At 40.0% G+C, this 24,998-nt stretch overlaps 2 protein-coding genes across 2 annotated transcripts in view; one reads left to right on the top strand and one right to left on the bottom strand.

Moving 5' to 3' along the window:
* rac2 (Rac family small GTPase 2) overlaps positions 1–17,706 on the top strand; it is a 105,842-nt gene extending 88,136 nt beyond the window's left edge. The window contains exon 7 of the mRNA XM_028815240.2: positions 17,505–17,706. The gene's annotated coding sequence lies outside the window, so the exon portion shown is untranslated. The remainder of the gene's footprint in view (positions 1–17,504) is intronic.
* On the bottom strand, positions 10,923–12,275 carry LOC114661966 (AP-2 complex subunit mu-like). The gene has a single exon (XM_051934917.1). The coding sequence runs from the start codon at positions 12,273–12,275 to the stop codon at positions 10,923–10,925; it is 1,353 nt and encodes a 450-aa protein (XP_051790877.1).
* Positions 17,707–24,998: the final 7,292 nt, after the last annotated feature.

The raw sequence follows: 24,998 nt of genomic DNA on the forward strand, positions 1-24,998 counted from the left end.
TGCACTAGAGACTGAGAGTTCTCGGTTTATATCTCAACCTGGTCCCTGTCTGTGTGGAGTCTGTGTATTGTTCATATTTATGAGTTTTTACTAAATCCACATCCTCACAGTTTTCCCCCAAAGTCCACACAGTATGCATGTTGGGGTAACTGGACATTCTAAAATGGCCTCAAATTACTGGAGCTCTAGAAGTACTTAACTGTGCAGAATGGGCGCTTATGTCCTTCTCATGTTCTAAATACAGTGTTTTCATTTACAAGTGGCAGCTAGAGGTACACAAAGTGGCTAAAATAGACTAAGTATATTCTAACAAATACTTAATGTGCAGTCCATAGGGTCTTATCAGGTAGATATTAGAACATCAGAACAGTTGTGACAAGAACAGGCCATTCAGCCCAACACACTCAGCTCTTTTGTTGATCTCGATTGTTCAAAATAGCATCAAGGTGAGATTTGAAGGTCTCTAACATCATTAGTCATCCACAAGTTATTTTAAAGTAGCACTGTAAAAGTACACTTAATAATTTTAAACACTTCAGTAATGTCATCTCTTCATCTGTGTTTGCTTAGGTTCAGCTTCTTCAATCTCTCCTCATAGCTCATACATTTCAGTCCTGGAATCAGCCTAGTCGCTCTCCTCTGGACTCTCTTTAGCACCGCTCTGTCTTTTTTGTAATATGGAGATCAAATCTGTACACACTCCTCCAGGTGAGGTGTCACCAGTGCAAGACGGGTTAAAACCTAAATAATTAAAGTAGATCTCAGTGTAAATGTTTGAAGTGCATAATCTATTGGAACATATTACATGTAATAATAAAATGCACTGTATTTGTCATTCCAACAGATGGCTTATCGCAAACATTATACTAAAATGAGTTTATACAAATGTTTATGATGTGTCACATGTTGGAATGACAAATTAAATGCCTAGGTCTCATTTATATCCTATTTGGTATGGGATTTTGGAGTGCAGTGTTATTGTTTGTGATGTGCCATCTGTTGGAATGACAAATACAATGCATATGTCTGTTATATACCATTTGGCATAGGATTAATAAAACAATGTTAATGTTTGTGATGTGCCATCTGTTGGAATGACAGATGAAATGCCTGTGTCTCTTGTTATGTGCCATTTGGTATTCGATTTGTGAAAGGCAGTGTTAATGTTTGTGATGTGTCATCTGTTGGAATGACAAATGAAATACATTTATCTGTTATGTGCCATTTGGTATGGGATTTGTAAAAAGCAGTGTTATTGTTTATTATTGTTTATTGTTTATTATGTTATTGCCATCTGTTGGAATGGCAAATGCAATGCATATGTCTGTTATTTGCCTGTTATTGTCTGTTATTTGCCATTTGGCATAGGATTCATAAAAACAGTGTTAATGTTTGTGATCTGCCATCTGTTGGAATGACAGATGAAATGCCTGTGTCTCTTGTTATGTGCCATTTGGTATGGGATTAGTAAAAGCAGTGTTAATGTTTTGATGTGCCATCTGTTGGAATGACAAATGAAATACATATATCTGTTATGTGCCATTTGATATGGCATTTGTAAAAGCAGTGTTAATGTTTGTGATGTGCCATCTGTTGGAATGAGAAATGCAATGCATATCTCTCTGTTATGTGCCGTTTGGTATGAGATTCATAAAAGCAGTGTTAATGTTTTGATGTGCCATCTGTTAGAATGACAAATGAAATACATATATCTGTTATGTGCCATTTGATATGGCATTTGTAAAAGCAGTGTTAATGTTTGTGATGTGCCATCTGTTGGAATGACAGATGAAATGAATTTTATTACTACAAATGTTTGTGATGTTCCATCTGTTGGAATGACAGAGATATAGCAGCCAGACCGACACAGATACATAGACACTTGTCCTTTTGTTAAGGTGAATAACTAAATTATTACTTTAGATGTTACACACAAAGATCGCACATAATGATGACAAAAATCAAACCGTGTCTGCAGGCATATGAACCAGTCCATCCTGCTATTTTTAGCTCAAATACCTAGAAATCAGGGCCAGCACTACTGAACAGGCAAACTAGGTGGTCACTTAGGTCAGCCAAGTTTTTGAGGGGCTGCATTTTGTCGTCAATCACAGACCCAGCTATAAAAATGCTAGGAGTCAATACAACCCCGCTGTTAGCTGTAATAATTCCACATACTCAAAACACGGAGAGGGATGCTCTTTGATAAATTATCTGTGCGACATTGCACTCGAAACACCAACAGGGACCCCCATCAATTTCTGATTTTCTATGAAAAATATTTTAAGCAATTGCCTTCAGAACTCCTCAGTTGGGGTGCGACAATTTCACCTGGAAATGGCACCCTGTTCTCTGTGGAATAAGAGCAGGCACAAAGAACGTATGACTTCACAGTCAGGCATCCCAGACTTCTGCAGGGCCCATCACACTCAAGAGATATTAAACTAGCCAGGCTTGAGAGGAACACGTTAACTTTTAAACACTTTGGACACGGAGGTTGAAATAAGCCACAGTGTTTGGCAAAGTAGATGTTCTGTGGTGACAGCCAAGGTGGTCAAGAATAAAACCTGCATTGCTTTATGACTTGAATATTACCACTGGGATCTTTAATAGGACCTGGGGCCTCATGTATAAACGGTGCATATGCACAGAAATGTTGCGTACGAACGTTTCCACATTCAAATCGCAATGTATAAAACCTAAACTTGGCGTAAAGCCACGCACATTTCCACGGTATCTCATACCTGGGTGCTGGGTGTATGTAATTTCTCTGCTTGGTTTTGCAGACTGGTGGCACCCAGCATCAAAGCAGTGCTACTGTTCCTGTGTGCTCATCCTTTCTTTCTTAGATTCACAATCCTGACACGGCTTTATAAATACACTGAAACTAACTGCATATTGTTTATTAGTGTAATGCATCTGATTGTAATTAACCTGCAGTAATATAATGGTCCAGGGAATAGCCATAGTATTCCAAATACCAGAACTGCTTTAGCGTTGTTACTCTCACTGCATCTTCTTCTTATTTCAGCTGCTCTCATTAAGGGTTGCCACAGCAGATCATCTTTTACCATATTACTCTCACTGCACCACTCAGAGTATTTATATCACTGTATCTGAGTGGGGAATCACAGCAGCAGCTGATCGGAGAGAGAATTATCGGTATACAGCATCAAGCACACACTACCTCAGCCATGGCAAAATGCTTCAGAGACTTTCCTGTACGGACCTCGCGGTTCAGAAACAGTTTCATCCCAAAAACAATAAACGCACTCAATCAGTCCATCAAGTACTCCTTGTAGAACTGTTTGTACTTATAAGTACAATTACCTCACTGTAAACTTGCACTACAGTTATAATATTGCACAACCTGCGCCACTTTATAAAGCGTGTATGATGACGATATAATTTTTAAGATGAAATGCAGCAAAATATGTTGATTATATTATACAGATAAAACTTTAACTTCATTTAAATAATCTGTATTGTTAGTAATTAAAACATGTGTGGATACGGTGCCGCAGTGCTAGCTGGTTCACGGATTGTTCCTGCCTTGTGCTGTATTCTTGCTGGTGTTGACGCAACACTGGAAGGATAGACGGATAGAATAATTAAACACGTACTACGAAGATATTTCAATGTCCCTTAAAAGTTTTGAAGAATCAGAGTTCTTAGCTTACAGATAGCTTCACGTCTATTACAGAGCTGATTGTGTGGCGATTGGGTATTTGGAGAAAGAAAAGTAAGGACAGGAATTGGGGGTTAGTTTGTTTGAAAGAGACAGTACTGCTGTGATAAATTACGTCATTGAAGGTCGCGCATGGCGCAGCAAGCCTCTTGCGTGAGATATGAACAATCACTGCGCCACCGTGTTCCCATGTTTAATAACATGCTTTCATTCCTATCATCATGAAAATGATATCACGTATACATCTCAGTATTTTAATTATTCAGAGAGCTGTAATATCACAAATGTAATGGATTATGTGTCCTGTCGGAGAAAGAGAAAGAACAGAAGCACGTAGTGATTCACACACATAGAGCACATAAAAGATCAAATACAGAACAAAGCATTTAACGTGCTACTTTAGTTACAATGGGATTTGAGAAACTAGTAAAATAAACAATTTTAAGATGAAGTTCATGATGTTCTACTTTAATGACAAAAAAAAATTTCAAAACTAAAGTTGACATTTCATAGTTTTTTCACAATGTGTGCCTATTTTTTTCTCTGTACCCTAATACACTTTCATATGACACTCAGACGGTGGGCTACGACTCACCTTTTCATGCCGACTTTGATATGTGACAACTTCTATTTTATTTCGGGTACTGTGAGACTTTGTGAACTTGAGCTTTCGAGTTTCTCCGACACGCTATGTCACTCGATCAACTTCCTTTTGTTGTTTATATAACTGTTTAAACCAACAAATAGTACGTTTTTCTTTTGCCTCCACTTGGTATTTGCTGAAATTCTTATATTTTCCCCCGTGCTTTTCCCATTGTCTTTTCACAGAAGGCTATTTATATTGATTTGCATATTCAAAGAGGCGTAATTCTGGGAGGAGTTGGGGCGGGACAGCAGGCGTGTGCACGTGCGTTACTTTTCACGCTGATCGGATTTATGTAGCGGAAGAACATGGAAATTTGCATACGCACAGATTCCTGCATCTGGATTTTTCTGTGCGTACGCACATTCCCGCTTTTGTGCTTATGTCATGTTATAGTGTGAGTTCTACGCACGGCGTTATACATGAGGCCCCTGCTCTCCATGTCATGAGATTGTCTACCAAAAATATGAGCTGTACAATTGGTCAGATCTAAAAAAAGATGACGAAAGTAAAGTAAATAGTGTATAATAGAGAAAGCATCAAGTCCATAGTATTTTTCTACTTACGCAAACATTCTCAGATCTACTTAATTTGATTCACGGGGATCAATCATTTCCTTAGCTAATTGCTACATTGTCCCAATGTCTCATTCACAAGATTTCTAAATATAAACAGGCTGGAAAGAATTAAAAATATTTCCCGTTTTAGCCTCACCTACCACCCAGGTTTGGCCCCCAAAATGTCTAAAGGTTTGGATTCTGGTCTTTGCTGGTCAGCTCATCTCCCATACAGACCTGAATGCTCTTTTTCAATGACGACTCTATCTAAGTATGTCACCCAGATGCTTGCTTGATTTCTTTCCTATGCATCTGACGATTTTCCAATTGTTTTTTTTCAAACGCATTACTGGTAGAACAGTCCATCTAACTTCCTTGTTGGAGAAATTACGTCAAAGTTGTCATTCACATTCAGTATCACAAAACAGGGACTGAATGGATGGACGGATGGACGGACGGACGGACGGACGGACGGACGGACGGACGGACAGACAGACAGACAGACAGACAGACAGACAGACAGACAGACAGACAGACAGACAGACAGACAGACAGATAGATAGATAGATAGATAGATAGATAGATAGATAGATAGATAGATAGATAGATAGATAGATGCACAAATGCACAGCAATTCACATTCATTCAACGACTCATTTTTTCTTCCAAGCAGAGTGGATTTTTCAACACATTTTTGTGAATGATAAAGAATGGCCTGGTTTTTTTTTTTGTTTTTTTTTTCTTCCAAGGAGGTATTTTCTATGCCTTTATGTGTGTGTGATGATGCGGGTTCAGCTCCATGCTCCCATCTTGCTTCTAGGGAGCTTTCGAACCCAACACCGTCGGTAATGTAACCAGATGAGCTGATCAGTGAGGACATCATGAAACAAGGGGATGGTGCAAAAATATGCAAAAGTGCTTTTATTAAACAACAAAATCACAATGTTCAAAATAAAGTGCAGTGCATCACAAAGTCATTAAATAAATAATCCATTAAAAGCTAGTGGAAAACGTGGAGGTTAAAAATCATATAAATAGATCCTTTAAAAACGAGGTTAAAAACAATGGCTGGAAGCAATCCTTTTAAAAACAAAGCCTGGTGCCTTCTTTCTACTGGCGACTCCCCTGCTTCTCCCATCCAGGCTATGCACCAGGGGAGTCACCCTACCTGCAACTGACCTTCTCCACTTAGCTGGTCTGGTGGCCTCCTGATCCCTGGCTTCGTTCAGCCATCCGCCAGACCGAGACTTGGCTTCCCCCAACGGCCAGGATGCTCACGCTGGAGTTCCACTCCAAATCTCCGACTCCCGCTGCCTTTGCTGCGGCGAGCCAACCTTCTCCCGGTCACTCTTGCTCCACACCAGTGCTCAACAGGAGAATCCACTACCACTACCGTCAGCCAAACACCCTGCTGGGCTCGCCTCTCCCAGCTGCCTGCAAACATCCGCGAGTCTGCGTTCTCTCACTCACTCACTCACTCACTCACTCACTCACTCACTCACTCACTCACTCACTCACTCACTCACTCACTCACTCACTCACTCACTCACTCACTCACTCACTCACTCACTCACTCACTCACACCGGCTCCCTCGCTTCTCGCTTCCAGCTGCCTTCTTCCTTAACCTCCTTTCCTTTTTTTTCTTTTTTCTCCCCCCTCCACACTTGTGTTCCTATTATATATAACGGGGATGTGGATCAGGTGCGACGATTAGCAGCTCCCGGCATCAATTACGGATGCGGACGACTCTTCAGCTGTGCACTTAAGTGATGACCGCCCACAATCACAAAGCGCCCGGGAACTGCTCTGGCCACAGTACCATGCCCCCTCTCTTTAAGCTGTGAGTGTGGTGATTATTTATTTAAAAAAATGGCCTGTCCAATCTGAGCTGTGGACCAGCTACACCACATGGCAGTCTGTGCTTTATGATGGTGAAGGCTAATATTAAAGCCGAGTAGATGAAGGTGGATAAACGTCCTGGAATGACAACTCTGATGTAATTCCAAGGAATAACAGAAAAATCTGATCCATCACAGATAACAGTAAAGGGTCGGGTGTATTCATGGGTGACAGCATCCCAATTGAACAAACTCACTTCATATTGAAAATCAAACTTGTAATCCAGAAATAATGGTGGACACTATTGCTATACAGTCTTGGCCAGATGTTTTGAGAATGACACAAGTATTGATTTTCACAAAGTTTGCTGCTTCAGTGTTTTTAAATCTTTTTGTCAGATGTTTCTATGGTATACTGAAGTAGAATTACAAGCATTTCATAAGTTTCAAAGGCTTCTATTGACGATTACAGTAAGTTTATGTAAAGAGTCAAAATTTGCAGTGTTGGCCCTTCTTTCTTTTTCAAGACCTCTGCAATTCACCCTGGCATGCTGTCAAGCAATTTCTGAGCCAAATCCTGACAGATGGCAGCCCACTCTTGCATAATCAATTCTTGGAGTTTGTCAGAATTTGTGGGTTTTTGTTTGTCCACCCGCCTCTTGAGGTTTGACCACAAGTTCTCAATGGCATTAAGGTCTTGGGAGTTTCCTGGCCATGGACCCTAAATTTTGATGTTTTGTGGACCCTAAATTTTGATGTTTTGTTCACCGAGCCACTTAGTTCTCACTTTAGTCTTATGGCCTGGTGCTCCATCATGCTGGATTGTTTGTTGTTGGTCACCAAACTGTTTTTGGATGGCTGGGAGGATGTTTTGGTCCCTTTCTTTATTCATGGCTGTGTTCTTAGGCAAAACTGAAAGTGAGCCCATGGCCTTGGTTGAGAAGCAACCCCGCACACGAATGGTCTCAGGATGCTTTACTGTTGGCATGACACAGGACTGACGGTAGCGCCGCTCACCTGTTCTTTTTTCCGTATGCCCCAAACAATTGGAAAGGGGATTCATCAGAGAAAATGTCTTGACCCCAGCAGTCCTCAGCAGTCCAATCCCAGAATATCAGTGTGTCCCTAATGTTTCTCTTGGCTTCTTTGCTGCGCTTCTTGACACCAGGCCATCCTCCAAAAGTCTTTGCCTCACTGTGTGTGCAGATGCCTTCACCCCTGCCTGCTGCCATTCCTGAGCAAGCTCTGCACTGCTGGTGTCCCGATCCTGAGCCATGAATAAAGAATGGCACTAAAACATCCTCCAAGAGCAACTTCTCCCAACCATCCAAGAACAGTTTGGTGACCAACAATGAACAATCCAGCATGATGGAACACCAGGCCATAAGTCAAAAGTGATAACGAAGTGGCTCAGGGAACAAAACATTGAAGTTTTGGGTCCATGGCCAGGAAACTCCCCACTGAGAACTTGTGGTCAATCCTCAAAAGGCGGCTGGACAAACAAAAACCCACCAATTCTAAAAAACACCAAGTATTGATTATGCAGAATGGGCTGCCATTGTAAGGATCTGGTGCAGAACTTAATTGACAGCATGCCAGGGTGAACTGCAGAGGTCTTGAAAAAGAAATAAGGGCCAACACTGCAAATATTGACTCTTTGCAATTGTCAATAAAAGACTTTGAAACTTCTCAAATTCTTACAGTTCTACTTCAGTAAACCACAGAAACATCTGACAAAAAGATCTAAAAACACTGAAGCAGCAAACTTTGTGAAAACCAATACTTGGGTCCTGCAGTGGGTTGGCATCCTGCCCGGGATTGGTTCCTGCCTTGTGCCCTGTGTTGGCTGGGATTGGCTCCAGAAGATCCCCGTGACCCTGTGTTCTGATTCAGTTGATCGATCGATGGAATACTTGGGTCATTCTCAAAACTTTTGGCCATGACTGTAGATACATTGGCCAAAACTGGCCTACAGTAATTGGTTATAATATGTTCTGATTGACAACTGGGCGCTCAGACTTTACAGGGTCTTTTGCTCTGATCCCAACTCAAGACTACTATATCATTAGGAGAGAGTAACCAATCTCAATGCATAGAAGACAGTGCCATGTCATTGTGGACCTTAAATGGTCACAGTAACACAACGAGATAACATAATATTCCCAAGCCTACTTAATTCAATTTAGAATCAAGGTAGTCTCACTGGCACCAGATGTGGAGCCAACCATGGGTGAATTTTGCATAAAAGTGGGTGGTAACAATTAGACGGCTCACTGAGTGTCACACTTCTAAGCCAATCCAATGCCTCGTTGAAGGCTGAGCTCAAAGATTTTGAACTGCAGAGATCAGTGGGGCTCTCATTAACCTTGGTCTGACAGAAAACGAGCTTCTGATTGCAATAAAATGTCAGAAGGTCTCCTAAAAAAACCCTATTAGATATATAAATGTGTGTCACTTGTGCAAAGAGCTTATTACATGTTTTAAAAGTAAACATAACCTGATGCGAGGAAAAAAACCTTTCTGTAGCATCAAATTATGTACTGGCATTCGACGGCATAAATAAACGAATGGTAAACGTCAGCGATACATTGTCCAGCGATAAGTCAATAGTGTAGGAGACGATGTAAGCTTGAAAGAAGTGACAGCTATACTTGTGAAAATATGAACTGTAAATGGTGTGCCACACTCCATTAAAAGGACCATCGTTATGAGAGGGGATAACGAAGAACCACAGGAGGTGCGGATTTCAGTACTCAAAACACCCGAATCAACAAACAGTAGACTGCACAGCATCCTCCTTCTGACTGCACATCTAAATGAACAACCAAAGAAATTTAACATTACTGTCTAATACGAAATGCAAAACTGCCACAGCAATTTAACACGTTGTAAATCCATAGACCACGATGCTTACCTAAACTCGATTTGTTCTATTAACTTTTATTTTGTCCACCTTCCGCACCTAAGGAATCAGGCGAAAAGGCAAAATGACATTACGAGAGGTGCGATATCTCACAAGTTTAAACGGTTTCATAGAGTGATGCAATAATTAAAATGACAGAAAGATATCATAACATACAGTTACACTTCTCCAACGTGTGGAGCCCACTAGCTGCTGTGGCCTATGTGTGTGTCTGTCTGGCTGTCTCCACGGTCATAGTGCTTATTACAACATGCAAATGAATTATTAGGTTTCATTTACCTTGTGCTCCTGAGCTACCAAACAGCAATTTTAGCTTTTTATTTTCTCCCAGCGTCAAATCTTTTCTTCACTATCAATCTAATCCCGGCGGCGGTTTAAATCGCACACACTGGAGGAATTGGGGGGCGGGTTTTACAGGAAGAAGCCCTGTGGGTGGAGCCTTTGCAGTGCACGCTTTGTCCCCAGATGTGTTTTCTTATCTGAGAATCACATCTGGCTCCAGAAGACTAGATTTATGGTGGTCTTTATCAGTGCATTGGATGGATGGGCAGGAAATCAAGTCAAACCTTATCTTGCATGTACCCACCCTCGCATTCAAAGAGGGTCACCTTATTAAAACCCAGCATGCATGTTTTTCAGGGATGTGGATGGAAAGCTAGAGTGCCAAGAAGTAAGTCCATGAATACATTTGGAGAATGAACAAACTGCATATGGGCTAGAAATCCCAGATCTGCGAAGCTGCTGCTCTAAATATGTGCCACAATGCTTCCCCATAGGAACGTAACACATATAATTGTAAACTTCCACTCATTCAATATGGATTATTGATGGATGGATCCACAGTACATGACCTATTAAAAGTGGGCAATCAAAACCTCTGTGGGGTGGTCTCAGGTGTCAGTCGGAGACTGCATATATTTCATTAAACATCACAAAGTCCCCTTTTTCTTGCTGTTCCATCTCTCTACTCACCCTAATTATGAAGAAGGCCGTAAGATGAAACCAAGGGCTCTCTTTGCTTAATGTCAGCTCCTATGAGTAATGGCCTGTGGTCCGGCAGCATGATCTCCTGGCATTACGGTGAACCGGTTGATCCACACCCTCTTGAAAATGAGGTGATGACAGATTTGTGAGAAAACGATTCAGGCCTACAAACCATCAGATTGTGTTGTGACAAGAGAAGAGCTCGCCGACACCATATGGCTCGACTCTTGACCTTGCAACTCAGGAGTAGACCTAATTCTGAATTCCACTTTGACAAAGTGTGGATTTTTAAGCATGACAGCAAAAGTCAGGTTCTTCCTTTCTCCGGCCATTTACATCCAGGTAGGAGCACCGGGTCTCATAAATGCCACTCTGTCCATGGTAACGCACCCACTTGATTACTTCTTGTTCAGCGTAATTGAGTCTTGCCTCCGAAACATTAATGTAGTGTATCCTCATGCCAGAAGGGGCAAACGGAACCTCAAAACTCATCGAGACGGGTGGCTGCACCCACTTCTTGGACTCTTTCATAGGAAGGAGATCTATATCGGCACTGCACTGTGACACCTTTAGGCCAGCTATCTTATTAAACCTCCAGACAATGACATTCTCGCTGGCCTTGTACTTTGCCTTACCCTTCATGCACATGATCTGCACTCCACTGGTGTTCAGAGGAGTTGGAATTCGGATTTCCACTTTCTGGGCTCGCAGAGAGGGCCTGAAGTTACACTTTATAATAACTCGGATTTCAACTTTCGTTCTGTTCACCTCTCGCACCCAAGGAATCAGGCGAAAGGGCAAAATGACATTAAGGGAGGTGCGATACCTCATGAGCTCGAACTGTCCATCTGGAGGCATGAAGACGATGGTCCGGAAGGTGTCGAACGCCAACAGGCGCACACATGGGTGAAAAGAGCAGTGGTCAATGGTGACAGTCTTCTTCCTTCTTCTCCTTCTAGTTTCATTTGAAGATTCTGTCTCCTGTAAGGCAATGTCTGTCCTCTCATTGATTCCTAATTTACAGATCGGCAGCCCATTCAGAAAGCATTTCATTACCACTCTGCCAAAGACGTTGACGTTTAGAATTTGACCTCTGGGTGACATTAGCAGGTTAACACTTTCCAGCACGTCTATGTAAATCTCATTGCGTCGGTATTTCACAATATCACGCCTTCCCAGACAGTGACCGGTTTCCTCATGGCTATAGGTCTGCGTCTGCTCATCCTTGCTTTCATGCTGGAGGACTAAGTTCTTCAGCTCTTCGGGGCCACAGTGCTGGGGATAGCCAAAGTCCAGAATTTCATCCAGCAGCCCGTAGATGAGGACAAAGTTTTTCTTGACATTTTCTTCATTGATCTTTGTGAAAAAGTCTGTCATGATGTCACACATCTTGTAGAGAACCTCAAAGACCATGGTGGCACTTATGTTATGCTTGGTAGCAGCTGCCAGCCAAACGTTTGCGCGCCTGATGTGAAAAAAGCTGGTACCAGCAATGTAAGTGACCGGAGAACGCACGGGCAGCCTGGAGTGGATGACAGTGACACGGAAGGCATCGATGGCATTCCATCCTATCCCATTTCTGTAGCTACGAGAGATCAGAACCTCTCCATCATGATTGTATATAAAGAGACCACCAATCATAGTGAAGAAAATATCAAGAGGTTTTAACCCATCATGGATCCTAGTTTCTTTCACTCTTTTCTCTTGTCTTTCCTACACACTACAGAAATGTATTAACCTGCTGTACATTTGTATCTAGTACAATGCAGAGCATCCACCTGAATAAAAGAGCTACCTCTGGCCACGGTGGTGTCAGGAGACTGATCCTCCCAGGAAACACACAGGAGTAGTCCTTGTGGTTGGGCAATGAGCTCCCAAAACATTATACAGTTCACAAACCCGCCAACTTTAAGTGATTCTCTGATCCTTTTCCAAATTAACTTAATACCCACAATTCCTATGCATACATCTGCATAATTTAACATTCAAATGGCTAAGTTTTCTTTAATACTGACAGAAGCTTCCATAGCAGACTGATGTGTGATCAGAGTGCACTATGACGTCTTCTACATCCGGTAGGCTGTGTTCTCTCTAATTATGGATTCCAACATCCAGTCTGAGCTTACAGTTTTTTAGTTTGAGCTTACAGTTCTTTGGGTATATGGATTCCAGTGCTGTATACTTACATCAAATACTGTAGAAGTCTGGATTCTGTGTTTCCTCATACCAGAGGTGTGTTTGTAAACTGTAAGAAATGGCCATGCCATCCATGATGTAGTCTGTGCCTATTACCTCAAGTAAGCTACCCTTTAATTTGTAAAATAATAATAATAATAATAATTCTTTAATAATAATGTCTGTAGTCCCTACTTAAGTACCGTATTATTAAATACAATCGTGGCCAAAAGTTTTGAGAATGACCCAAGTGTTGGTTTGCACAAAGTTTGCTGCTTCAGTGTTTTTAGATCTTTTTGTCAGATGTTTCTATGGTAGACTGAAATAGAATTACAAGCATTTCATAAGTTTCAAAGGTTTTTATTGACAATAACATTACGTTTATACAAAGAGTTAATATTTGCAGTGTTGGCCCTTCTTTCTTTTTCAAGACCTCTGCAATTCACCCTGGCATGCTGTCAATCAACGTATGGGTCAAATCCTGACTGATGGCAGCCCATTCTTGCATAATCAATGCTTGGAGTTTGTCAGAATTGGTGGATTTTTGTTTGCCCATCCGCCTCTTGAGGTTTGACCACAAGTTCTCAATGGGATTAAGGTCTGGGGATTTTTCTGGCCATGGACCCCAAATTTCGATGTTTTGTTCACTGAGACACTTAGTTCTCACTTTTGCCTTATAGCCCGGTGCTCCATCATGCTGGAAAAGGCATTGTTGGTCACCAAACTATTCTTGGATGGTTGGGAGAAGTTGCTCTCGAAGGATGTTTTGGTCCCATTCTTTATTCATGGCTGTGTCCTTAGGCTAAGCTAACGAGTGAGCCCACTGCCTTGGTTGAGAAACAACCCCACGTGACATGAATGGTCTCAGGATGCTTTACAGTTGGCATGACACAGGACTGATGGTAGCGCAACTCACCTTTTTTCAGAAAGGGGGATTCAACAGAGAAAATGACTTTCCCCCAGCAGTCCTCAGCAGTCCAATCCCAGAATATCAGTCTGTCCCTGATGTTTTTCTTGGCTTCTTTGCTGCCCATCTCGACACCCACCAAGCTATCCTCCAAAAGTCTTCACCTCACTCACTGTGCATGCACATGCTCTCCCACCTGCCTGCTGCCATTCCTGAGCAAGATCTGTACTGGTGGTGCCCGCAGCTCAATCAACTTTCCACATACACATACACACACACAAATGTTTTGAATGTAATTCAAAAGCTATCTATCTATCTATCTATCTATCTATCTATCTATCTATCTATCTATCTATCTATCTATCTATCTATCTATCTATCTATCTATCTATCTATCTATCTATCTATCAAATATGGTGTAAAGAAGAACACGAATCGGTTGGCTTCCCAGTTGGGATGGATAATGTTCCTCTACCTGGCCAGAAGTCCATAATAATGGATGTATAATATGGGCATTCCTTCCAGGATGGTTATTGTTTCCTTTCCCAGTAGGGAATCCAGCATAATGAAAGGACAGAGGGAGACTGTCTCCTGGGGGCCATGAGTTCCCCCACATACATGGGTTAAATACAGCATCCATCTGGCGTGGCTCCCATTGGTATACCCACAGGGCTGCATGAGAGTTGTAGTTCTGGAGGGCAGCGCTGTTGTTGTTGTTCATTAATGCTGCTAGGAGTTGATACTGAGAAAAAGCCCCCCTGTCAAGTAAAGGTTCCACCTGGTCCATTGTACTTGCTGCATTGTGGAAAAGTAACAGCATAGTGGGATATCTTTTGTCAGTGACAGGGACTCGAACTGGCAACCATCTGGATACCAGCATAGATCCTTAGCCTCAGAGCAACCATTGATTGGTGATAGAGCAGTCCGAATGTTGTGTGCGTTTATACTCCGTAATAAACAATTATGCGGTGGTGAAACAGAGAATGGCAGTTGAGTTTGGAGGAAGTGGCCCCAGTGTGCTAACCATTGCAAGAATATCGATATCAGCGGTAATGTTTTGCAAGCAAAGGGAGAAGGTAGACCCAGGAATGTGCGTTCCAATGCCAACACAGCTCTTGTGACGAATGCTTTTCAAAGTTGGGTTCTTCTTCAGGAGTGTATTGATCTAGATGGCACATCGGTGAGAACAGTAGATGAAAAAACATTTAAGGATCTTAATGTTCATGTTCCATTATGTTACTTGATAATAGCATTGGTAGTTTCCTGACAGTAATGCCTTTTCAATCAAATGCATAAATATTGGCCACCATGCAGATAGATAGATAGATAGATAGATAGATAGATAGATAGATAGATAGATAGATAGATAGATAGATAGATAGATAGATAGATAGATAGATAGATAGATAGATAGATAGATAGATAGATAGATAGATAGATAGACTTTTGGTGAATGCTTTGTTGGCTGAAAGTCCTCAGTGTTAGTTAGGATGTGCAGCATTTTTCATGATGGCACCCAGTTTTGTTTTAATTCTCTCCTCATTAATGACCTCCAGTGGTCCTGAATGCATTCATTAACTGAGCCTGCCCTTTAAATTAGCTTGTTGACTTGGTGGGCCTCTCTTGAAGTGATGTTACCAGCCCAGCACACCATAGTGTAGAAAACTGCTTGCTCTGCCCTTTCTTAAATAGTTCTGCTGTGTTATGAGACCAGTCCAACCTGTCAGGATACTTTATATAAACTATTTATTTATTTATTTGCCTTTTGTTCATTTCTGTGGTGTGTCTCAGCTGAGGATTATTTCATTGTCTGAAGCAGATGGCAAGTGTTAAAGCAACAGTCTTCTGTCTGCCGACATGATGAGAACCATATACCTTCAACCAGTTGAAAGCTTCTCACCATCTCTAGAGCTGGTGAGAGCTCACATCAGTTCTCACTCACAATGGCACGTGTCGCCCATTTCAAAAAAGTCAGTGAGAGCTCAACTCACCAGTCTCCTAAAAACTTCTTAAAATGTACACCAGATGAGGATATTGCCATCAAAACCGCAGCTTGCAATAGGGAAAACACAGAACATTTTTATTAAATAAAAACTTTATTCTTCACAAAAATTCTCTGTTACACTGTGAAGTTCCAATAAACACAAAAGGCATGATGGAGCTACTAGCAAGGCAATCCAAGGTGAACAAAGCCCCAATAAAGTATTTTAAGGGAAAGACAAAAATAGAGCAGAAGGTGAACAATTCTAGAAAACACAAAAGCACAAGCACGAGAAACAAAAAACACAGTAACTCACCAACTCCTTGGCGCATTCACATGAACCGCCAAGGACTCTGGGAGACCTTCCAGTTTTATAAAGTGGAGGGCAGTTCCCAGCAATGATTGGCAAATGGCCCCGCCTCTGGGACGACCGCCCACAAAACACATGGAACATAATACAGGCAAAGTTAATACAGCAGATAATTAGCCAAAGTAACATTAACATCAATAAATGTCTCGAGAAACAACAAAAAGGACATCAAACATGGATTTGAACCGAAATTTAACAACCGGTGTAAGGCTTTTGAGAAATTGGCCCGATTTCCACAAGCTGAAAAGTACAGAAATCTGTGTCACAACTTTTCACAAACCTGACCATTCCTGTTGTGTCATTTACATTGGGTTGGTGGATCATGGGAAAGTTATTTTGATGAATTGATTAGTACATCCGTCATCCTGGAAGTAGCTACACTTGGGTCAGTGAAACTGCAGATGACTTGAAATACTGAATAGTATTTGTTAACTATATTAGATAATGTCATGTTACTATAAGTGGAAACATTTCTTTGAAAACAAAATGTGATTATTTATAATTATTTTTTCAAACTGCACAGAAAAATATATCTTTTCAGGACAGGGTAACCCTGTGTGATGGATGGCAAGCTGGAGCTGGGATGGTGCAGGATGCTTTACCTGGCTGGGAGGCCACCATACTGAATGGCTATAAAGGATGGCAGGGTATTTCCTGTCTAAGTCAGAAGACTGGCAGATGCCATTTGGGAAGTGGGTACACTGGTGTTCTGGCAGGAATAGACTGAAGACCCCTATCCAGCCAAGAGGCCAGTGTAATGGTGGGACTGGGGTTGTTAACTTATTAGGATCTTTGGCTCCATCGACACGCTAGGTGTCAACATCCATGGGCTATGGTACCCGTATGGACACCTGCAGAGCTTACTGGGAGTTGTAGTCCCGTATAACAGCCCTGCTGTGTTCTGTGTGTGCTGCCCAAAGAGTGCTTCAGGAATTTGTGATCCTTACTTTCTGGGCCTTTTGGTTGTCCCAGAAGTGCTTCCTAAGGGGTGTACCCTGGCACTGAAAGTACTCCCAGGTTTAAGATAAAAGGAGCCACTCTGCCTCACCAAGGCGAATTGGAGTTGGGTGGAAGGGAACACAGGTCACCTGTCAGGAGCGAAGGAAAGGAAAAGAAGAGAGAATTTCTTTTTCTATTGTAGTTGTGCCAGTACAATTAAGAAGCCTTTGTAAAGGTAATTATTTGTAATATTTAAAACAGGGATTAGGGTGTGTGAGGTTTTGTCTGGGGTATGGGGTGATGCAATGCCCCCTAGTTGTCACACCTGTTAAGTGAAGTCTAACAAACAGTACTCTGCCTAAACCTCTTTGCGTTGTCAAGTGTTTTTCATGACAGGCTTGAAGTCACTTATTTAGCAAGCCCTGGGCTTTTTTAAGCCACCCTATTTCTAGTCTTGACAGACTCGTGGCTAACAAACATGTCTCGATTGTTTTACAGGAGTGCATCCAGCCTTACAAAGCGTCCAAGCTACTGAGTGTCCAAAAGAAGTTTGAAAAGCATTTTGATTTCTGCTACAATACTCCAACGAAATAATTGCATGAGAAATGAAGGTTTTGTTTTAACAATACATTGTTGTTTTTTCATAATAAATAGCTATAACATTTTTTACAGTTTATTTCAAAAAAGTTGTTTTTGAAAACACAAACACTCTGACTAAACTCAATTACATTTTTTAGATGCTTTTTAATAGTTATCCTGTTAAAGTATATATTATTACTGAAATATGTGAGATTTTCAATGTATTAATAAATCATGTACAGCAACATTCTGTAAAAGGTTGAATTTGTAAGCATCTTTTTCTTTTAATAAAACTATCAATGGCAATGCTGCCTGGTTTTCCAGAAAATCCTAAAAGGAAGGTCATTGATTTTGAAAATTGAAATATTCCAACCTCTATATTTTAAAGAATTTTTATTGAATAAGATATAGTACATTGTGTCGTAAATTTACAGGGTTGTCAAAGGGAAGCTACATGTATTTTGTAACAAAAATATGAAAAGAATAAAAAAAATTAAACGAAATGAAAGAGAATTTTATGGACTGGCTCTCTGTCCAGGTGTTGTTCCTGCCTTGTGCCTAATGATGGCTGGGATGGGCTCCAGATGCCCTACAACTCCCAGATTAAGAGAATAAATGGGTGGATAGATGGCTGAATGGTTTCAAAAGTGGAACAAAATAACCCAGTCTGTGATAATACTCAACAAAGCCAATCAAGAAAACAAAATCAAGTAGTCCATAATTATAAAATACTAGCCATGTTACCCTCAGTTACACTCAGGGCTGCTGTGATTATCACTGACTGCCTGCGACCCTAAACTGTGCAGATTAACTTTACTCCTCAGCATATGCGGGGTTAAATGTAATCCCCATGATTTATGTTCAGTTCTTGTCACCTAACACAGTGTACATCCTGAATCACTCTGTCACTAGCTGTCACATGACCTCCGGAGCACCCCGTGCAACAGGATACCCACCACATCAGACAATATCTTTTATGAAATAACACAATAATTATTACAAAATAGCAAAATAATGCAAAAATTATGCAAAAGAGCACAAAACGAAATAGCGCAATAATTATTGCAGAAGAACATAATACTTTTTCAAAATAATGCAATACGTTTGTGAAATAATGAAGTAATTATTTCTAAGAAATATAATATCTTTGCTAAACAATGCAAAACTTTTCCGAAATAATGAAATAATTATTGCAAAAGAATGCAATACTTTTGTAAAATAATGCAATAACTGTTGCAGAAGAACATAATACTTTTGTAAAAGAATGCCATACATTCATAAAATAATGCAATAATTATTGCAAAACAGCACAATACTTTTGCAAAATAATGCAAAAATGACTGCAAAAGAACGCAATGCTTTTGCAAAACAGCACAATTATTACAGAAGAACATAATGCTATTTCAAAATAATGCAATACCTTTGTGAAATAATGCAATAATTATTGCAAAAGAACATAATACTTTTGCAAAATACAATACTTTTGCAAAATAATGCAATAATTATTACTAAAGAATGCAATACGTTTGTGAAATAACACAATAATTATTGCAGAAGAACATAATAATCTGGCAAAATAATGCAATATGTTTGTGAAATAATGGACTAATTATTACAAAATAATGCAAAACTTTTGTAAAATAATGCAAAAAACTATTACAAAAGAACGCAATCCTTTTGTGAAACAGTTATTATGAATGCAAAATGTGAGGGACTGCAATTCCCAGCATGCCTTTATTGGCTGGAGGAGGTTCCTTAGCAGTGAGGTATGTCTGGTGCCACCTCTTGGGGAACCACACACAGAATACAATGGAAACAACTTAACATAAGAAACTAACTTTTATACTAATAGTTCAATATATTATTATTTTGATTTGATTTGTTGGTTTATGGTTCTTTAATGTACATAATATACAAATATAATAATTGTCTTGTGGTTTATTCCTTAAATATCCATCCCCATATCTGAGTATACAAGAAAGTCGAGGGGAGATCACTCCTGATTTTTAGTTAGAATTTTAGTTTCTACAATCACCTAGAAAATCCAAGATTTCTGTGTGAACTTGACTGGAATGTAGTGACTGCACAGACCCCAAGTAACTGCCCCCTTCCCTGCTTCTGTATGTGTCCCGCAGTTACAGGGACAATGAGTGACTTTTCAAGATCTTCAATTCAGCAGACCTTGGCTAAAATGAACACCAACAGAGCAGATCCATTAACACTTCTGTAACTGGTGAGCTCCCTTCAAGGAGTACATAGGCTACAGCGATTTGGGCCAGTTTTATCTTAATTCTCCATAAGAGTTGATTAAAAAGAGCTGAATGTGGAGGATGACTCATTTGTACCCTCACAATGGAGAAGACAGCATTTACAGGACAAAAGGGCAGCGAGTAAATGAAAAATAAACACCACTGCATCAGAGTTTCTGACCACTGCACTGTTTAGGTCTGCTCCCGGCTGATCAAAACCAATTGACTGTTTGAAAATGGAAGCAAACAAATCAACTCCACGGGAGAAGGAGCTGAGGCTTTGATGAGTAAAGCAGTCCACTTTGATGTTATGCTTCTATTGATAACACAGGATGAGAGCTTTGGGGAAAAATAAAGTGCAAGAGCTCTGAGATTACAGAGAGAGTCAGAGACTAGAGACACTTCAGTAAAATAATCACAGATTTCAAAGAAGAAACAGTCTGAGGTTAATCACATGAAAATACAAAATCTGAAAGAGAACCAAATAGACAGAAAGGACAATGAAGAACATTTGAAAATGACTGCTGTAGTCTGAACAATGTGTGTGTGCGGCAGAGCTACTTGACTTGATACAGCTTTGATGGCTGGGTGTCTTGCGTCAGTTGTTTTTCCTGCGTGGATTTTACATGAAATGCTACAGGAAAACAAAATAACATTTATTAAATAGCATCGCACAGACTGAGACATGAATAAAAATGTCAGTACAAGCAGGCCCAGGCATAACAGCAGGCAAAGCAGATTTCTCTTTGAAATTCAAGGACAGAGTGTACCTATGTGTGTAAGACCTGGTTTGTGGCAAATATAACTTCATTTTTATTACATTTGTGATTTGTGACAAATCACAAAGAGGAGAATGTGCTTAGTAGCTGGTCATTAGGAGTGAACACTTCAAGGCACGATTCCTTCTGCTCTAAACTCCATACTGCACTTACGAGTCTCGGACAAACTCATTTAAATGAACCTATGAGTGTGCAGCTGATAATTCTGGTTGAATTTCAAAACATGAAGTCTTGCGTGAAGGTTTGGGATTCCTTGAAGGTTTTCTTATTTTAGATAATTTAGAAATATATGAACCTGAACTCTCAATTAAGATATAGATTGAAGCTCTGCCGCTTTGCAGTAAGATGGTTGTGGGTTCGCTTCCCGGGTCCTCCCTGCATGGAGAACAGTTTGAGTAGTGAGAAAAGTGCTATATAAATATAAAGAATTATTTTTATTATTAAAATCATAAATAAACCCTTTCTATGACACGGGACTTAAGCTCATAAATAATATATTATTTTCGAATATTATAAATTAATCTTTTTCAATAAATTAACTTGTACCTTTTATTGAATATACAGAATGAAGACGTCCCCTGCATGAAAGGGATTGGAACTTATACATTTTTAGACTGCAATACTTAATAAATGATCAAGAGCTTCATTTATAAAACTTTGTGTTTTGCAGATGCCAAAAAAATCAAGAAAACGTGTATGTCAAAAACCTTACATTTATAAAACCTGGCATACACACATCTCTCACATCTCTCTTACCCTTATAAATCACAATCACCTTGTAAACATGTGTATGGGAATGTGCATCAAAAACATCACCCTGAAACATCCATATATAGAGTATGCTAATCAACTTCATACATATGCAATCATGAGGCTGGAAAACTTCATTGGTTGGTAGAGTTGAAGCATCCTGAAGCATCGAGACCCCGCCTCCCACATTCAAGAGTGTCTGGCTGCGCTCCACAACTGAGAGAGCAGAATCATGTGCAGTATTATAGCGGCTCTCCTCTGTGCTCTGGCAGTCCAGCGTCTGAGCAGGTAGCTGCTATTCACCTGTCACATGTAATAGATAGATAGATAGATAGATAGATAGATAGATAGATAGATAGATAGATAGATAGATAGATAGATAGATAGATAGATAGATAGATAGATAGATAGATAGATAGATACTTTATTAATCCCAATGGGAAATTCACATTCTCCAGCAGCAGCATAATGATACAATAAATAATATTAAATTAAAGAATGATGATAATGCAGGTGAAAAACAGACAATAACTTTGTATAATGTTAAATGTTAACGTTTACCCCCCCGGGTGGAATTGAAGAGTCGCATAGTTTGGGGGAGGAACGATCTCCTCAATCTGTCAGTGGAGCAGGACAGTGACAGCAGTCTGTCGCTGAAGCTGCTCTTCTGTCTGGAGATGATACTATTTAGTGGATGCAGTGGATTCTCCATAATTGATAGGAGCCTGCTGAGCGCCCTTCGCTCTGCCACAGATGTTAAACTATCCAGCTCCATGCCAACAATAGAGCCTGTCTTCCTCACCAGTTTGTCCAGGCGTGAGGCGTCTTTCCTCTTAATGCTGCCTCCCCAGCACACCACCGCGTAGAAGAGGGCGCTCGCCACAACTGTCTGATAGAACATCTGCAGCATCTTATTGCAGATGTTGACGGACGCCAGCCTTCTAAGGAAGTATAATTAATATATATATATATATATTATATATTATCTATACTAATAAAAGGCAAAGCCCTCACTGACTGACTGACTCACTCACTCACTGACTCACTCATCACTAATTCTCCAACTTCCCGTGTAGGTAGAAGGCTGAAATTTGGCAGGCTCATTCCTTACAGCTTACTTACAAAAGTTAGGCAGGTTTCATTTCGAAATTCAAAGCGTAATGGTCATAACTGGAACATATTTTTTGTCCATACACTGTAATGGAGGAGGCGGAGTCACGTATCGCGTCATCACGCCTCCTACGTAATCACGTGAACTAAAAACAAGGAAGACATTTACAGCACGAGTCACACGCGGGAACGAAGGTAAATGACGTTAATTTTTGACTGTCTTTTAATACTGTGTAAGCATACATATTAACACATGTGCAATTAAACGTGTGCATTTACGGGGTGATTTCTCAGGCTTAAAAGCTCACCTTTTATCAAACGCGGGAAGAAAGGTAACTGACGTTGTTCAGTGTTTTTTAATACTGTGTAACCATACATATTAACACATGTCCAATTAAACGTGTGCATTTACGGGGTGATTTCTCAGGCTTAAAAGCTCGCCTTTTACTAAAAAGGTAAATGCAAAACTATTTTCAATCAGTTTATTGAAACGCTCCCGTTAAGGATTGCAATAACATATTCGCGAGATAAAAGAACGAAGTAGGGGGAAATGGAGGAACAGCCGCAAACAGCGAAGAGCAAAAAATTTATTAAACAATTGAGAACGGAGCGAGTTAAGCATACAAGCATGTTCATAAGGGAAACAAAGCACGGTGTAAAACGTAAGTTTAAATTAAGTTTATAGAAACGCTCCCGCTGCGGATTGCAATAACATATTCGCGAGATAAAAGTTTAATGAGAAGACACGAGGTATAAACGAACCACACGCCGTGGTGCAACGTTAGGGGCAACAGTTTCAACCATTCTATGATCTGCTTCTCGCAACTGAAAGACGGCACATGGCGGATGTTAGCCGACTTGCTGACCGCAACGTTAGGGGCTTCAACTATGGCGCTGACGCCACATCTCAGTGCCAACACTTTGCAGACTGTACTTAAAAGACACGCCCTCCTCACTGGACAGTTAATAACACCAATCAAACTAACGATGACATCAAGTATTACCCAATCAAAAGTAGGAAAGGAGGCATCTTCATAAAATGCGTGTGGGATGATTTGCATGAGACGCTGCTTTAAAAAAAAAATGATAAAAAAAATACGGGATACATCCCGTCCAGTATTGATTCAAAACGGGACGCGCAATTTCATTCTCAAACGCGGCACGATTCCGTATTTTAAAGGACGGGTGGCAACCCTACAGTGCCAGGTAACCACCCATACAATCAGATTGTGATTCAGACTAGAAATGCAATGAATGTAATTACCCCGATCTACATACAAGGCGAAAGTCTTGCAACATTCAAAGATGATGGTTTGGGATAATTAGTACTTATTAAGTACACCATGGAACATAAAACAGCTTATGAAGCCTTGATCCGAAAAAAGCAAGATCTCAGAGATCGTAAAAAAAAAAAAAGGAGGTAATGTCGTTTTACTCGCTGTAGATTTTAGTCAAACATTACCAGTTATTCCACGAGGGAGACCAGCAGATGAACTCAACGCGTGTTTAAAATCCATGCTTCTCCCACGGTCGGTTATATGTCGCGTGTTCTCGGGTAGGTACACCAAAAAATGTATACATTTAAGCATGTAATGGGCAAACAAAAAATGAGGTATACCCGAAGGCACTGCAGTAGTACTTAATGTAACTTTACTTCTTAAATGTTAATGTTTTACTGTTTAATAATTTATACGCTTCTTATATATTGTTCAAATTCTTTTATCAAAATACCAGTGACAGCGCAATGCACGATAACATGGAGTGAATACACCATACGCATCTGCCCACGGCCGCCCTGGTGTGCGCAGATAGGAGTTGATTCTAAAATAAAATAAAGATAAAAAGAGTAATACAATCATCACCCATAAAGCGGATAGCGGACGTGACGTATTATATGTGTACCACATTTCAAGTCAATAGGTGAAACGGTTTGCAAGCTACAGGTGATTTAAAATCCTGGACAGACCAACGAAAAGCCACGGTAGCAAATTATACAAGAAGATTTTACTGTTTAATAATTTATATTTATATGAAATGTGCTTCTTATATATTACTTCATATTCTCATATGATAATGATGTTAATGTTGTTTATATTGATTTCTGTGTTATTGTAAGTGCATCTATGTGTGTATATGTATGTATGTATGTATGTATGTATGTGTGTATATATATATATATATATATATATATATATATATATATATATATATATATATATCAAAAATATATATATAAAAAATATATGTGTATATGTATATATAATATATCTGTATATGTGTGTGTATATGTGTATATGTATATATATATGACAGCAACACTCATAACAATGACAACACAATTACATTGACAATCATGTTACGTTATTTTTAAAATGTTTCCTTTACTTTTTCATAACCTCTTTAACACACTACTTCTCCGCTGCGAAGCGCGGGTATTTTGCTAGTAATATAATATAATATTATATGTAATGACATAATTGCTGTTACAATGGATAGTACATGTCATATGAAACACCGAAGGATCA

Source organism: Erpetoichthys calabaricus, chromosome 12 (genome assembly GCF_900747795.2).
Source record: "Erpetoichthys calabaricus chromosome 12, fErpCal1.3, whole genome shotgun sequence".
NCBI classification, from domain to species: Eukaryota; Metazoa; Chordata; class Cladistia; order Polypteriformes; family Polypteridae; genus Erpetoichthys; species Erpetoichthys calabaricus.

What these genes read in the sequence shown, in the direction of transcription:
- LOC114661966 (XM_051934917.1), bottom strand. Translation starts at nt 12,275, where the DNA reads ATGATTGGTGGTCTCTTTATATACAATCATGATGGAGAGGTTCTGATC.